We start from the raw sequence: 16078 nt of genomic DNA, 5'->3' as shown, positions 1-16078 counted from the left end.
GTTGACTAGTCACCTGAGCTTCCCAGTGGCCTGGGACACTGAGTGGAAGGGACTGCTTTATGCCTTCCAGGTGCAATTGCTATGGAGGAAGGGCATGCATTGGAAGTGGAGGAGAATGTGCAAGTGAGGTGCTGAAGATAGTAGAATGAGTGCACCCTGGGTACATGCAGCAGAGGAGAGAGAAAGCTTTTCTGTATGAGAACTAGAAAAGCTATCAAAAGTAGGAATTTTCTGTGAAATAGTTATTTAATTGCCATTAAAGTACTGTGGCAGGAGGGAAGACATTAGGGAAGAGAGGCTGTTAAGAAGCAAGGCCTCTTGTTAAAGGCCTGGGATGAAAAGCTGCACTATGAGTAGCAGGGAACAGAAGCCTGCAGCCAGAGGATGCATAAAGGCCAGAACCTCTTGTCACAAAAAGCCTGCAAGAGTTGCAGCTGGCATGTTTCAGACTGGATTAGCACATGTTTAGACAGAAATTTAACCAGTCCTCATTTATCTTAATAAATAAAAATCTCTGGATTGTTCCTCTGGATATGATATTTTTGGTTTTTCAAGAACTTGTATCAATGTTTGTGTCAGCAGGTGATAACAAACCTGGGTTTTGAGTGACCAGAACAGCTTGCAATTTTGTTTCTGAAGTTCAGTTATTTTAACAGTAACAGCCATTTCGTTTGTGCCGTTATATAAAGCCAGGGCCTGTTTTCTTAAGAAACTTCAAGTGGCCATGGTAAGCTGTTAACTTTGTGTGCAAAAAGGCAGCAGGAGGTGTGGGTAAACCTAGGTAAGAGTTATCTGGAGGTTGCAACTATGTCTGTTGTGTCTAATGACCTTGACACAGGGAAATTGTCTGGGGGTCAGGCTGTGCCTTAATTGAATTCAGCAAGGGACAGCTGTAGAAAATGCAGTGTCAGTGCTGTGTTTCTGTGTTCCTAATGCTGCTTAGGTCTGTGAATATAAAAGAAAAATTCTTGTTACATTGCATTGCCTTGTCTTAAATGTTTATTCAAAAACTAGTTTTATTAATACCTCAATCTCCTTTTTTCCTGAAGGCTTGTTTTTTTGAAACATTTTAGCTATGTGACCATACTTGCTAGAAGAAAAATAGCAAGAGATGAAAAACAAAATGTTCATACAATGACATTATGTACACATAGCTTGGCATTGCCTTTGTTCTGCTCTCAGATTTAGCAGTGCACAGTGCTATACACATGGGATAGTATCTTCAGCAAGAGAAGAGTATGAATTTTGAAAACAATTTCAATAGTTGCTTTTCCTCTATTTATTTATTCCCATATGTTTGTGTGTGTTTTGGTTTGCAGAATTTCTGCAGAACTGCAGAGTTTCCAGAAATGATACAGGCCAAACAAACTTTTGATGTGTTGACCAGAATGAGAAGAATATATTAGGTGCCACGGTCCTTTCAATTGCTGACTGATACAGGATTTTAATGAGTTTAAAAATTGACACTGTCTCTCTCCTTCTTCTTTCTCTCTGTTTCAGATGAAAAGGAGAAATTTGAACCCACAGTCTTCAGGGATACAATTGTCCAAGGCCTCAATGAAGCTGGGAGTGACCTGGAGGCTATAGCCAAGTTTCTGGATGCAGCAGGCTCACGACTTGATTATCGCCGCTATGCTGACACACTCTTTGATATTTTGGTAGCTGGCAGCATGTTAGGTAACCTGCAGAGTATCTGACAGAGAATTTTGGCGATCAGTCTTGCTTGCTTCTTTTAAGATGCTGTCATCCTCTACAGTGGAAATTATAACCTGTATTACAATTTCACTGCTTGCATCTCATATCATAGCACTGTTTGTTGTTTGTCGTGCAGTAACACCTCGGTACTTGCTGGATACTGCTCTGAGAAGCCTTCAGTCTGAGCTAAACCAGCATATAATGGCAATAGCAAAGGGAATGAGAGAGATGCTAACTAGGGGAAACAGAGGGATTTATTAGCATAAAAAGGTATAATACAGACTCCAGGTTAAGCGCTGCTGCAAATCTTGCTTTGTAGATGTTGCAACAAAAGCTAGCTGAGAGAAGTGAAGGATAATGAGGTGTGCTTTGTGGATGTTCATGGGGACAGTTCTACAAGGCATCAGTGGCAGCTTTTGGCAAAAACACGCTTTTCACTTTCCTCTTCATTTTTGAGTAAGTTAGCTCCTTTTACTGGTCATGTTGCTTTGATTCCTGCTTCCTGCTCTTTGGTGAGAAGAAATGATGTTTTTGTAAGACTTGAGGTAATGCAGGAAACAACAGCTAAAGTAAGAGTTAAAATAGTATGTAAGGGTTGTGCTCCAACCCGTACTTATTTGATCACTCTCAGTGCTCTCAAGACCAGCTGAGATTCCTTAGGGTGAACTGAATCACTCAGTCCTGTGAGGACTGTGTGATCTATGGTGCAGCATATCAGCCAAGTGTCCCTTCTGTCAGGTACCACCACAGATTAGAAAAGCTTGGTCTGTCTCTCCCTCTCTCCTCTCCCTTGTTTCTCCCTCTCCCCTGCTAACTCTTTCCTTGGCCTTTTGCCTCAGTGATATTAACATAAGACTTACTAGATTTATTCTTTAAAGTAAGAAATCATTCCTTGCCTTTTTTTTTTCTCCTTTCTTATAGCTCCTGGAGGCACACGCATAGATGACAATGACAAGACCAAGATGACCAACCACTGTGTATTTTTTGCAGATGAAGATCACGATGCCATCCGAAATTATGCTCAGGTCAGTAAAAGCATAGCTGATTACTGTTTTCCATTTATGTGTCAAAAGAGATTACAGAAGAACATCTGCAGACTGTCTAGGCTGCAGTAGGCTAGCTACAGACCAATTGAAAATCCAGTTAATCATTAATCTGTCCTAACCTATACATTTTAGGTCAGAAAATAGGATGGCTAAAATAATCTGATCAGAGTTGGCAATGCTTTGTTTACAAAAAGCAGTCTTGCTTATCACAGTCTGCCGTTGGTTGAGTCTACTTCTAGACACCACCCTTTTTATTTTTGTTGACCTTTTCTGTGTGCAGACTGGAATATGACCACATTTTGAGAAACACATGAAGTGTATCAGAAGTCCAGCTTTTATAAGCAATGGTGTGGCCAGCAGGATCAGGACAGTGTTCATTTCCCTGTACTCAGCAGTAGTGAGGCCACACCTTGAATCCTGTGTTCAGTTTTGGGGCCCTCACTACAAGAAAGACACTGAGGTGTGCTGGAGGGTGTCCAGAGGAGGGCAGTGGAGCTGGAGAAGGTCTGGAGCACAAGTCCTGTGAGCAGCAGCTATGGGAGCTGGGGGTGTTTAGCCCGGAGGAAAGGAGGCTCAGGGGGTACCTTATTGCTCTCTACAGCTGCCTGACAGGAGGCTGCAGCCACGTAGGAGTCGGTCTCTTCTCCCACGTAACAAGTGACAGGATAAGAGGAGATGGCCTCAAGTTGTGCCTGTTGAGGTTTAGGTGGATATTAGGAAAAATTTATTTACTGGAAGAGTTGTCAAACATTGTAGTAGACTGCCTAGGGAAATGGTGGAGTCACCATTCTTGGAGATATTTAAGAGATCTGTAGATATGGTAGCCTAGGGACATGGTTTAGTGGCACTTGGCACTGCTGGGTTAACAGTTGGACTCTATGGTCTTAAAGGTATTTTCCAACCTAAACAATTCTATGAAGTATATGAATGACAAAAAATATAAAGCTCACGCCTCCAACCTTTAGTTGCATAACTAGTTAGGAGTTGGGCATATATTTCAAGAGCTTTCATTTCTTCTATGTATGTGATGTATAATTTCTTCCTGCAGGAATATGGCTTGCATAAATAGGCCTATGTGAAATTATTACAAAAAACCCATGAACCCTAACACGTTCTTGAAAAGAAGCTAACTTTGCATAACTCATTAATGGAAGATAATAATTATATGAGAAAGTACAGTAAGAATTCTATGGAAAGTTCAAAGCCACCATGCAATTCTGGATACCAGTAGGATTGCATAAAAATGCAATACCCTTGCAACTCCCATATGTCAAAACTGTATTGTTAATTAAGCATGTATTTATCTTTTTAAATCGCTACTTATTATTAGAGTGCTGAAGACAGCAGCTAAAAGCATAGAAGCTGCTGTCCCTGCTAAGGTGTCTAGGGTGATAAGTTGCTGGAAAGGTGCATAGTTGATTTAAAGAGTGCTGGCATCAAAATATGCATTGGTAAAAAATGTTTGCTTAATAGCAGAAAGCTCCTTTAAAAAATATCTTTAATAATCTAAATTAGTGAAATATACTTATTTCTGGAAAGGGGGTCAATACTTCTTGTGTGTCAGCTTTATCATCTCTTAAAAACAGGGTATTCTGCTTCAGGAAGATCTCTGTTATTGGTAAAGGCATTGATTCTGTCTTCTTGAATTTTAATATTTTAATAATCTTTTGAACAAAAATTGACAGAGCCAGTCCTCCAAGGAGCAATTTAAAGTAAAAGATTGCATATTGAAAGATGGAAAGGAAGGCTTCGCTTCAGGATTTGAAGGAGTGGAATTTTCAATGTATTCTCTGCACTTCAAACCAAAATAAATCAACATTTTGTAATTAATGCCTGAAGAGATGTGTCCTTTTATTGACCTTGTCATTTTTTTCATGCATAATGCAAAATAGAGTTCTTACTGTATTATGAAAATGTGGCGTTAGTCTAAAATAGTATTTAGACCTTTTCCTATCTAGAAGATACCTAGAAGGTAATTTCTTACTCTGTCTCCCAAATGAACCAGTAGCGTGGCTGGTTTTTTTGTGGATTTAGTCACAGAAAAAATTAAAAGTGAAAAGTCTTCAAGTGAAAAGACTGAAGTTAGTATTGATATTTTAGCAGATTATTTGCATATGAAGTCATACTTCTGTAATTTACAGAGACTTAAAAAAAATACACGGAATTCTTTTTGGAATTAACAAGAAGCTTACATTTTCATCTTCTTTTCTTAGGATTCTGTGTGTCTCTACCTCTCATCACGGCCACAACTTGGTTTTTCCAGTTTTTCTGAGCCAAAATACTAGCGGTTAGGATGTTTGGATGTATTTTATATTCTGGAAAGTGAATTGAAGCTTTCTAAACCTAATTTTCCTTCCTCCCCCATCCAGTGTGGCAAAAATGTCAGTTGTTCCCCACATAAACCTTTTTACCTGTGACAGTGAGTCATATGCTGTGTGCCTTTGTACAGCAGTGCAAGCGGTGATTTGTTTATTTTATTTCTTACCTCTTCCTTCTTCACCTTGAGTGAACTCTGCACCTGGGCTGCTTCTGCTTTCATAATCTGTGGTCGCATGATGGGAAACAAATGGTCAAAACTGGAGAACAAGTGGTTCCAAAATCATAATTGTTGTAGAAGCTTTGGCAAATGTTCTTCCTCTTTCTCTGACAGTAGTGTGTTTTGTTGTAAACATTTCTGTTCGTTGATTTGCCAAGATATTGCATCTACTGAAGCATGCTGACTGCCTCACTGCATCAGCCTACAGCTGAGAGCTTCTCCAGGGGTGCATTATTAGGGGAAGGGTGCCGAGTTACACTCCTCCTCCTCCTCCTCTGCCTTGCTTTTATCTATGGATAGGGTGAAAAGTAGAGTAGGGAAAAAAAATTTGAGAAATATGAAAAGATTCAAACTGCTATAAATTCTCCAATTCAAGCATTGCTCTATGAAGCAAGAATCACAAAATTGAGAGAAGGGTGTTTTGTGCTCTCTGTGAGGCAGACAACACTACAAAAATACCATTCTTGAAGCTGCTTATTTCCCTTTGCTTTTTTTTTGTAAAGAAAGATGGCTGCAATTGTTATACTTCTTAAGTTAATCTGTGTTTATCTTTAGGTCTTCAATAAACTTATCAGGAGATACAAATATCTGGAGAAAGCATTTGAAGATGAAATCAAAAAGGTAATGTTGATGGCAGTCTTTACTGGAATGCTAATGTTTTTTACTCTGTATCTAGTATAATTGTACATGTATGAATGTGGTGCTGTTAGGTATTTTATTTAGCTCTACTGGAAAAGAGGATAGAATCTACAGGAGGCAGCTTTATTCTGCAAGTTCAGCTCTGTGGGAATACTGCAGGAAGCGCTTGATGTAGAGTATTTCTGAATTAATGATTCCTTTGGTTGCTCTGATCACACTCACCTTCTTATTCCAGACTTTTTTGTGCAGAACTATGATATGCTTTGGGATATACCTCTTAATGAGAAGTGGTATTACGGTCCTGCAAATAGAACATCTCTCTGTGGTTTTTTTCAAAAAATAAATGCAAATCTGCTATATAGAATGTCTCTTGATGTATGAGTATTAAATCACTCCTGCACTGTGGAATGAATCCTAACCACAAGTGGTTTTGTATTTGAGGCCACAGATAATGTGTAAGAGAAAGTCTTCACCGGTGACAGAGTGCTCAGGATTTGCCTGTTAGACTGTAGTGGCTATTTGTGGATACTGTTTTGTTTTGTGGTACTGAATTCTAAGGAGACAGGAGAAGCCAGGGTAAAAATGTTTGAAAAACAAAATACACATTTATTTTGTCTATTTTGAGTTCCTAGTAACAGATATAAACATCTTTTTCTAACGACCTGAATAAGTAATAAACACTGTACTGTCCTGTAACTTAACAGGCATGCTGATACTGGTAAAACCTGTCTGTGACTAAAGTATCATGTTTGTTAAACATAAAAGTGTGTTTCCTTCTTATTTAAACATTAGAAAGGTTGCTGCAAGGGTCAAATGAGGGCACATTTGGAGCTTGATACCTCACCACCGCTTCTTGTAGCTGAATTAATTTGGCTCTGATTTATACATTCTTGCTCATACAGGAAATTATTTTTACACTTGTGGCCAGCATGCCTATCAACTGATGCTGATTACTCAGTACATCATTCTAAAGACCTAAATTTACCTCTATCCCCACACAAATCTAATGTTCCTGCTGTTAATTACTATAATCACTGACATGAGAAGCGCTGACTCACAGCATTCAAGTTTCAGAGCGTGCTCAGCATATTAAGCAAATGCCATGTCAATTCAAGCTGCCTCCGCTCATTTCGGTAACGTGCTTGGCTTTGCATCCTCTTAAGTTTCCAAAAATTCACTTTGCACTCTTAGTGACAGGATGAGACTGGTTAACACCTAATAATTTTAACTCTTAGTTAAGGAACAAGTGCCTCTGATACAAAGTTTAACCACATGCCAGCTTGAGAGAACGCTGTCATTTGAGGTGCGGTGTGACTAGAGCCAAGCTACTCATTGAAAGCCATTGGAAACATCTTAGCCATGCCAACATGGGATCAGAGCAGGCTTGTTCATCTTGCAGACTGCAAACCTCAATTTTATGTACATGCTTTTGGATAGTTTTCAGTGTCAGACTACATCTTGTATGACAAATCATGAGATGAAGTTTGCACAGTGGTCCTAGGCCGTGGGGAAATCTTTCCATCTGCCCTTCCATTGTCACCCATGGTGCTGGTATGAATCTTGGTGTGGCTTCTGGGGACGCCAGGTATATCCTCTTCCTCAGTTAATCCAGTTTATTAGAGACTTAGAAACTAGGAAGGTGGTTGTGAGGGTGTTTGTGACCGTGTATTGCACCTCCACTGCCACTGCCCTTAAAACCCCTGAGGATTACTTGAAGGTGCCTTTTGCTTACCTTCTCCCTCCCCCTGCTTGTGTGAACCCACAAAGTGGCTGTTTCTCACTTAGGAGGCTGCAGGGTTTTTAACTACTTAATCCTTTAATCCCTGCGTGCTGTAACTGATACAGGAGTGGCTGCCCGTGGAGGGCCAGAAGATAGATACATTTGTATTTCCAGAAGGTGTTACTGCCATAGTCAGTGGTTAGGTATGTATGAGAAATGACTCGTCGATGTTTTCATGGGTCACTGTCCCAGCAGTGAAAGTGATGTTTCTGGCAGACTCATTAGGCAGATAGAGCACCTGGGGGAAAACAGCTCTTCTCACAGAAAAAGGCATGCCAAAAAAAACAAAGCAATACCAGCAGTTTCATGCTAAAGAAGCAGATGGTGTCAGTGGGACTTTTCTTTCAAGAGAGATTATCTTAGGTAGCAGTATTTCCACAAGTATTTGCTTTTTGTCATCTAGATCACACCTTTGTCATTGGGACATTATTTTCTACCATCTTTCCCCTTTTTCTCTGCTTCTAGCTTTCAGTTGTTTTATTTCTTAACTCTCTCTCCTCAAAATTTCCAGTTACTCATTTTTCTAATGGCGTAAGCAAAACCATATATCTAAAGTTTCACATCTAAATTATTTTGTGCAAGCAATTTAAACAGAAGACAAAGATGTTTAGATGCACTGCACACTTGCTGTGTTTGGTGTAGGCAGCTTAAGTTCATATGAGCATGGCCCAGTGTACTGGCATAGGCCCATGACATGTTGCAATAATTTCAGTAAAATTTTAAGTTCCAAACTTGTGTTCATCTTTCTCTACATACGTATTTCTGAGGATGAAGAATGCAGTTACTATCTGTCTCTTTAGTGTGTTTGCATGTTTAAGTGATTTTCTATATCAACTTTTTAATATCGAAATTGGGATACAGATAAATTTATTTTTTGTCTTAACAGTGGTAAATATTACTGAGTCATGAGAGGACATCTCAAGTACTGGGAGATGTTGTGACGTCTGTTATTTGTGTTCCTGTTTTCCTGATCAAAGAACCATAAATTAAGCTAGGAACTAGGAAATAAGAGGACAATAACATTCTGAGATCAAATGGGGAGTAAGAAGAAATGTTTTAAGTCAGCTTAAAGTCAAGACTCAGCAGATATCTGTTGCTCTGTTAGCTGCCTTCCCCACTGCTGACAATTCAGTGCTGTCTGCAGATGTGACAGACTGTCAGCAGCAGACCAGTTCAGATAATGAGGACATAAAAAGATGCCACACTCCCTGTGTGGGTAGAGTTCCTTGATTTTCACCATTCAAGATTTCCAGATCACAGGAGGTGATGAGAAGCCCTTGTTTTTCTTGTGTGCTTTTTAATGTTGCATGCATGTGTGTACTTGTGTATATCTTCTATGCCCAGAATTTGTGCTTAAAAGACTTTAACGACAAAAATAGTGTGGAACATCCCATTAGGTCTGGTCTTGTGCTTATTAGGTATTCTGAATTTCTGTTTAAATAGTTGGGAGTTCTTATAGATATCATAGAAATACAAAATTGCGAGCCAGAGCTACCCTTTTCATTCCTGGAATCAGTTTGTGTCTAACAAAAGCAGTAATGTCTGTGCTTGGCTAACAGCAGGGAAGTATCAGCTTGGAGAACGTTCCGTGGGTGGTTGGGAACTACTCTGAAGTGTCTTGGACATTTTGTGACTTCCTTGCTGAGGTTTTTAATTGTGATGATAAAAGGAGAGTGCTTAAATTAATCAGCAGTAAAAATCTGAAACAGCATCTTTGAACTGAATCTTTTGTTCTTTTTCATGTTTTTAAAATGGGTTTATAAAAGATTTTTGGGTTTTCCTATCACCCAGTCTCCCCCTAAATATTATTTCACAATATCTGGAAAGTATAGAATAGTATCCTTAAACAGCAGAAAAGGACAAGTTTGAGCTTCTTTTGAAAAATATTAGTAAAACAAAAATTAGGCTAGTAGCATCAACAGTGCTTTAAGTAGGGAGGGGTATGTATAAGATGAGGGTTCTGTTCAAAACATGCTGCAGGGAAGTGCAGTTCAAGAACACCAGAAACCACATTCATGCTAAGAGACTTGCAAGGAGAGCGTTTCAGAGGAAGGGCAAGAAGACGAGGCTTCAAACTCCATAGACGTGTGATTTCAGACCTCCTAAAACATTTGAACAAATACAGATTTCTCAAAATTAGAGTTGATAAATTTTTTGGTGTCCTTCTCATAGAATCCATCTCCATCTTGGACTGCAGCTTTAAGTTCGGCTTTGCAGCTATCTTGCTTTCCTGGCTCAAATTTGACATGAATATGTATAACTGTTCATGATCTACACATTACTGATAAAACCTAATGGAGGTTACAGCTCAGAAGTATGTCAGAACCTGGTCTGTCACGTTAAAGTGGTCGGTGTGACCACTTTCTAATCAAAATCCTCATCTATCACTTATATAGAAGCAAAAGAAAAAAGACTTAAGTGGGGTACACAGGAATCTGAAGCTGTTTCCTCTTTATTATCAGTCTCAGTACTTCCAGTAAAGAGGTCTAATTCTGATTTTTTTTTTCTTGTGCAGATCTCATTTTAGTGTACAGTATTATTGATAAAGCTTTTATAAAGAAAGCTTTAAATCCACAGGCTTCCAGTTTACCCTAGGGTTATATTAAAATTCTGTAAGAATGTTCTGGGTCTTCCATATAATGTGACCCTGGAGTTCCTCCACCTGCACCATTATACACACCAGTTAGTTGCTGCATTTGGAAATAAAGCACACCATTTGTTTCTCATTCATATATTTAGAAATAATAATTCCGTTCTTCTGCATCCCAAATTTTCATACATTTTGTGGTTGGGTCACAATTTGCTGAAATAAAATTACACCTTGAGATTTTGTAGTTTCATAATTGTTCTTTTGAGCTAAAAGTGCATCTTGCAGTATTTGGCTGAAGCCCACTGAAAAAAATTCCGAGTGATTTGTCTGTGGCTGAGTCATTCAGGCCTGTGTAAGCTGTAATTTAAAGCCAATGTTATTACGTAAGTACTACCGTATGAATGAGGTTTTTTTCAGTTCTGTTCACTGATGCAGAGCAGAACTATTCATAAAATACTGCATGAGATTTAATAATTTCATTAGTTACCTGGATTTTTAAAACATCACTGCATTCAGAAAGCTTTACAGTTGTTGATAAGCTGCTTAGATATCTCAGAGATCTCTCACTGACCATGGTAACAAGCAAGGACAGGGACATGTGTAACATTCTGTCCCTTGGTATGGGTAGAATCTGGTAATTAAGAAACACCCTTAATGTGAAAACCTGGTGAGAATTTTCTATCAAAACAAGCTGTGTTGCTTTAATTGCATCTATTGCTTATTTAGAAAAGAAAAAAGGGTGTCCTTACAGCAGGTCATGACACCCTTTTGGAGGGGTGCCATTTCTTCTTTCTTGTGAAGAAGAATATGAGAATTCTTTTTAACTCAAGAAATTTGTATCTGCAGTACTTTTTTTTTTCCCCTTCTTCTGTGGTGATGGTAGATTTGTAAGCAAACATCTGATGGAATCAGCAGCTTTTTGCATTGAATGAAGCTGTCCTTTATTGTCTCACCTCTTTTTCCCATCACCTATATTGTGATCACTAACAACACATTAAGAAAACATTATTGTTAACAGTAATGCCATTGACAAAATCTGATTTTGCATGACTTTTTTTTCTGATGTAAAGGAAAAAGGGCATCATTTACTTCATCAGTATGCTCTCAAGTCAATAATTTTAATATATGAAATTAAGATTTTAAAAATAGACTTAATTGCCATTTTTAGAATTAAAAGGTGTATATGTAGTTCTGATCTTCCAAGATGAGATTTGTAATTTTTTCTCAAGCTATTTGTTTTCTCTTGTAATTAGTACTGAGAATGGCAAGGTCTTAAATCAGCCTGTGTGCCTGTCTATCCTTTGTCAGCTTTATCAAGAACTTCTGAACTTGAAATATATTTCTTATTTTAGCCAGTAACAAATCTGTTGTAATTGTGATGTGTTCCCTTCCCTAAAAGAAAAACAGGAGACTTTCCCATCCTTTTATTGTTTGCATGAGCAGTAGTCTTTGAAAGCTAGAAATCAAATTGCAACTCTGTGTGGCTTAGCTGGAAGTCTGAAGATTTGAATAGGCAGGATCCTGTCTCCGATCCTGTAATTTCTGTGTGTCTCAAGCCTGTGGCAAGTACTTTTATCTTTACATATACATACATGTATTTGGAGAAGACAGGTCTTTTATATCTAAGGCCATATTCCCCACAGAATCATAGAATGATTTGTGTTGGAAGGGACTTTAAAGACCATCTAGCTCCAAACCCCCTGCCATGGGAAGGGACACCAGGTGGCTCAGAGCTCCATCCAATCTGGCCTTGAACACTGCCAGGGGTAGGATATCCACAACTTCCCTGGGCAGCCTATCCCAAAGCCTTGCCATCCTCACAATAAAGGATTTCTTTCTAATACCTAATCTAAACCTGCTTTCTTTCAGTTTGAAGCCATTCGCCCTTTTCCGGTCAGTACCTACTCTTGTAAATAGTCTCTATCTTTTTTGTAGGCTCCCTTCAGGTACTGGCTTGTGTTCTTAGAGAAAGTGAAATTACAAGGGGTCAGTGAAATGACACTGTCATGCTTCTGGATAGATTTTGATGTGATTGCTCTAAGTTGTAGTGAGACTTCTCAAGAAATAAGAAATTAAACTGTTAATATTGATTTCTACCTGTTGTCTACGTATGCCTCAAATATATTTTTTTTCCTTGTCTGGCCCACAGCTCCTGTTGTTTCTTAAAGCCTTTACTGAGACGGAGCAGACAAAACTGGCAATGCTTTCTGGCATCCTGCTAGCCAATGGGACTCTTCCTGCTACAATTTTAACAAGCCTCTTCACTGACAATATAGTCAAAGAAGGTAATTTTCCATATCTTTTTTCTTATCTTAGCTCTTTCATAGGAGATGTATTTTATTGCAACATATTATATATGTTGCAGTAAAATGAAAGTTGGAAACTTGTGACTGTACAACAGAAATCAGTATTTTAAAGCAGAAGCATTTACGGACAGCAGTGCCCAACATACTTTGTGAAATCTAGTAAGAGGCCAGTCAGACAGAAGAAAGCCACAAAACAAAAACAAACCCCAAAAGATTTAGGGTTTTTTGGAAGTCATACTTGTGTATGCAGAATTGTAGAATGTATGTATTATTGTGGCACTATAAAAGTGTGATGCATATGTATTCCTGAGATATATGTGCTGGCATTCCTTCAAGTGTTGCTAATACCTCGTGGGTGAGAAGTGGGACAGAGATCCCATGCAGGCCAATGGGATACTGCAGAAGAAAACTAAATTAATCCCTCATTTTGCCTTCACACCAGTAGTGATCAGTGACTGATACAATTTCTCATGAATCTGTGTTTATTATATGATGAATAAATTAGTTCTTTCAGCCTTAAGCCTTTTTGAGATTACTTTCTTAAGGATTTTTGTTATATATTTGTAGCCATTTACCTTGGAGTCCTGATTTTCCAACTGCTTGCTTAACTATTTCTTTCTCTGGTAGTTCTGGCGTGACTATCCTGGCATGATTGCAAATGTACTGGTAGTGTTGAGCAGTTTCATGACTTTTTTTGGTTTTATTAAAGAGTTATATATTAGCTAAAATGTATTCTAATTTTCATTTTAAAAAAGCTATTCTAACTTCATGTTCTCGTTTGCAGCCATTGCAAACCATTACATTTGTTTTTTAAGTGCTGCAGAAATAAAAGCCACAGCTGCAGCTTTGCTCTGTCATCACTCACAGCTTTTGGAATCAGAATTAAACAAGGATAAATCTCAAACAAAAGCACTAATCCATGTTTTTAGGGTGATTGTCTGCAATGTGCTTAAATCAAAGTCTTCCTAGTTATGGGAAGACAAGAAGCATCAGAAAACCCAAATTTTTAAAAATCATGTAAATTGTTATATCTTACATTTAGCATTTTAAGAATACAATTCTTATTTGCATTATGAACTTATGTTTCTAGGAGCCCTAAACTTTGTCAGAGCTTACATATACTTTTGGTTCTTGGTTTATATATACTAAAAATGCATCCGTAACAGCATTTGAGGAAAGATTGTTCAGTGTCCCGGAGTAGATATTTTATGCAAGAATAATTAAAGATGCAAAGATAGTTGAGAAATGGGGAATGGAGCAAGGCAAAACAAGTAGATCATACACGAATAAACTCAAAGCTTTCTTTGATTTATAAAAAAACAATGCTGCAGGCAGGTGAGTTTAAAATACACAGGGAAACAATTAGGTGAGCTGAGGGAGTTGTCGATCAGCATGGAACTTGTAACATTGGGTAGTAAATGGCTGAAAATGAGATGAGGGTAGATTGTGTAGACAGGAGATTACTCTGAATTTTATATATAGATGGAAAACAAAACTGTCTTTCGTGGATTGCTGACATACTTGTAGTAGAGGCAGAGAAAGGTCTAGGTGGTGGTGGAATCTTGTCAGGGTTAAGTGTACCCTTCTTGTCCCCTGTGCTGGCAAAGTAGTGCAAATGCAAAGAGCACCTAATGGGGTTAGTCAGTAAAATAAATGGCTGAAATTACTTACTGCAAATAAGAGGGAAAAAAACAAAGCAAACAAAAAGAGAAGAGTTATTTAAAGGAAAAGAGTGGCAGCATGTGCATAGAGTATAGGAACAAGCCAGTGATAAATTTGGACTTTAAATGAGAAGTTTGAAAATATGTGGGTAGTGAAGCTCTAGAACAGCCTCCCTCTGTCATGGTGTAATCCCAGCCAGCAGTCAAGCCCCACACAGCCACTCACTCACTCCCACACCAGCAGGATCAAGGAGAGAATGAGAAGGGTAAAAGCTGGAGAACTCGTGGGTTGAGATAATGACAGTTTAATGGGGAAAGCAAAAGTCGCACACACAAGGAAAGCAAAACAAGGAATTAGTTCATGGACAGGTGTTCAGCCATCACCAGGAGAGCAGGGCCCCATCACACATAATGGGTACTTAGGAAGACAACAGCCATCACTTAAAGTGTTCCCCCCTTCATGCTTTTTCCCCCCACTTCATATACTAAGTGTGATGTCATACGGTCTGGAATATCCCTGTGGTCAGTTGGGGTCACCTGTCCTGGCTGCGTCTCCTCCCACCTTGCTTGCCAGCATGGCAGTCGGAAAAGCAGAAAAGGTCTTGGTTCTTTGTAAGCCCTGCTCAGCAATAACAAAAACATATCTGTATTATCAACCCTGTGTTCAGCATAAATCCAAAATACAGCCCCATACAGCCACTGTGAAAAAAAATGACTCTACCCCAGCTAAAACCAGCACACCTTCTAATACTGATACTGGCATAAAACTTACTTGTTTTAAGCTAAAACTAGAAAAAGTGTTTAGAATCTGTGTATTGGGACAATGCTTGGTGACCATTCCATTCAATTTTGAGCACATAAGCACATGGATATGCTGAAGTGTGTTTGCAGGCGGAAGTTATGCCTAAGTCACCTACTGGTTGACCTGGCTTTGTGAGTCTTGATTAGTCAGCTTGCAGCAGTTAGGATTGCAGCATCATGTCCAACATGTAAACAAGCCCAAAGAAGTATTTGCAGGCCTCTCTTGGTATAGCATTGTACATCCCTGGTTCCATACAGTACTTCTCTAAGGATTGTGTCTTACGACTAAGCTCCTGAAATAAGTTTGCCAAAACTGCCGTAACAGTCAAGATCTGTAAAGACTGTCAATGAGCTTTACAGTGGTCTGGGAATAGTCTCTTCTGTTCTTGTTTGGTGACTCATTTAGTCAAAGTATTCTAGAAATAAAAATAAGGAGTATCTATCTATAAAGTGGCTAGGAGTGATGAAGCTCCTTCTCACCAGTAGGTTCCCTCTAGCTCTAAGAGCTTCTGGGCTATCTGGGGGTGAGACAGCCCACTCCAGTGGCCAGCTGTAGCATAGGACCGTGCTTTTCAATATGCATTACCATTATCAGTGCCTTCAGTAGCCCTGATACCTGAAGTGGTATGAGTGTAGTATGGAGAAACATAACTGACCAACAGGCGACTTTCCTCAAGGGTGAGCTGCAGCTCTGAGACCTTTCAGCTTCCTTCAGCTCCCTGCACTTGCTGCTTGCAGTGGAGAATCTGGAGCAGTTGTGGTGGTGGTGCAGCTCTAGGAAATAGGAGGTGTGGGTTTAATGGTTTATTAACTCCCCTGGGAAATCCACAGCTAGTGGAGGTAGAGTTCGTTTGATTTAATACACACAATACTAAGTTGTGCCTCGAGGAAAGAATTTTTTCACTTTAAAATAATATTTGTGCCTGGTACTACTGGCTACTAAATGCCTCTTAGGAGGATATAGTACAGTCAGTCACCTTGAAGTTGCAGATTTATTTAACCTTATTCCAGGATTTGCTAAAAA

At 39.0% G+C, this 16078-nt stretch overlaps 1 protein-coding gene across 2 annotated transcripts in view; it reads left to right on the top strand.

Annotated features, from left to right (window-relative positions):
• BZW2 (basic leucine zipper and W2 domains 2) overlaps positions 1–16078 on the top strand; it is a 58117-nt gene that overhangs the window by 25608 nt on the left and 16431 nt on the right. For both annotated transcript variants that reach the window (XM_039549484.1, XM_039549485.1), the window contains exons 3-6: positions 1501–1677; positions 2617–2720; positions 5833–5898; positions 12436–12571. In XM_039549484.1, the coding sequence (XP_039405418.1) occupies positions 1501–1677; positions 2617–2720; positions 5833–5898; positions 12436–12571 (483 nt within the window). The remainder of the gene's footprint in view (positions 1–1500; positions 1678–2616; positions 2721–5832; positions 5899–12435; positions 12572–16078) is intronic.

This window comes from Corvus cornix, chromosome 2, assembly GCF_000738735.6.
Source record: "Corvus cornix cornix isolate S_Up_H32 chromosome 2, ASM73873v5, whole genome shotgun sequence".
NCBI classification, from domain to species: Eukaryota; Metazoa; Chordata; class Aves; order Passeriformes; family Corvidae; genus Corvus; species Corvus cornix.
Note: the sequence above shows the minus strand (reverse complement) of the source record. Positions and strands in the feature narration are given on the sequence as shown.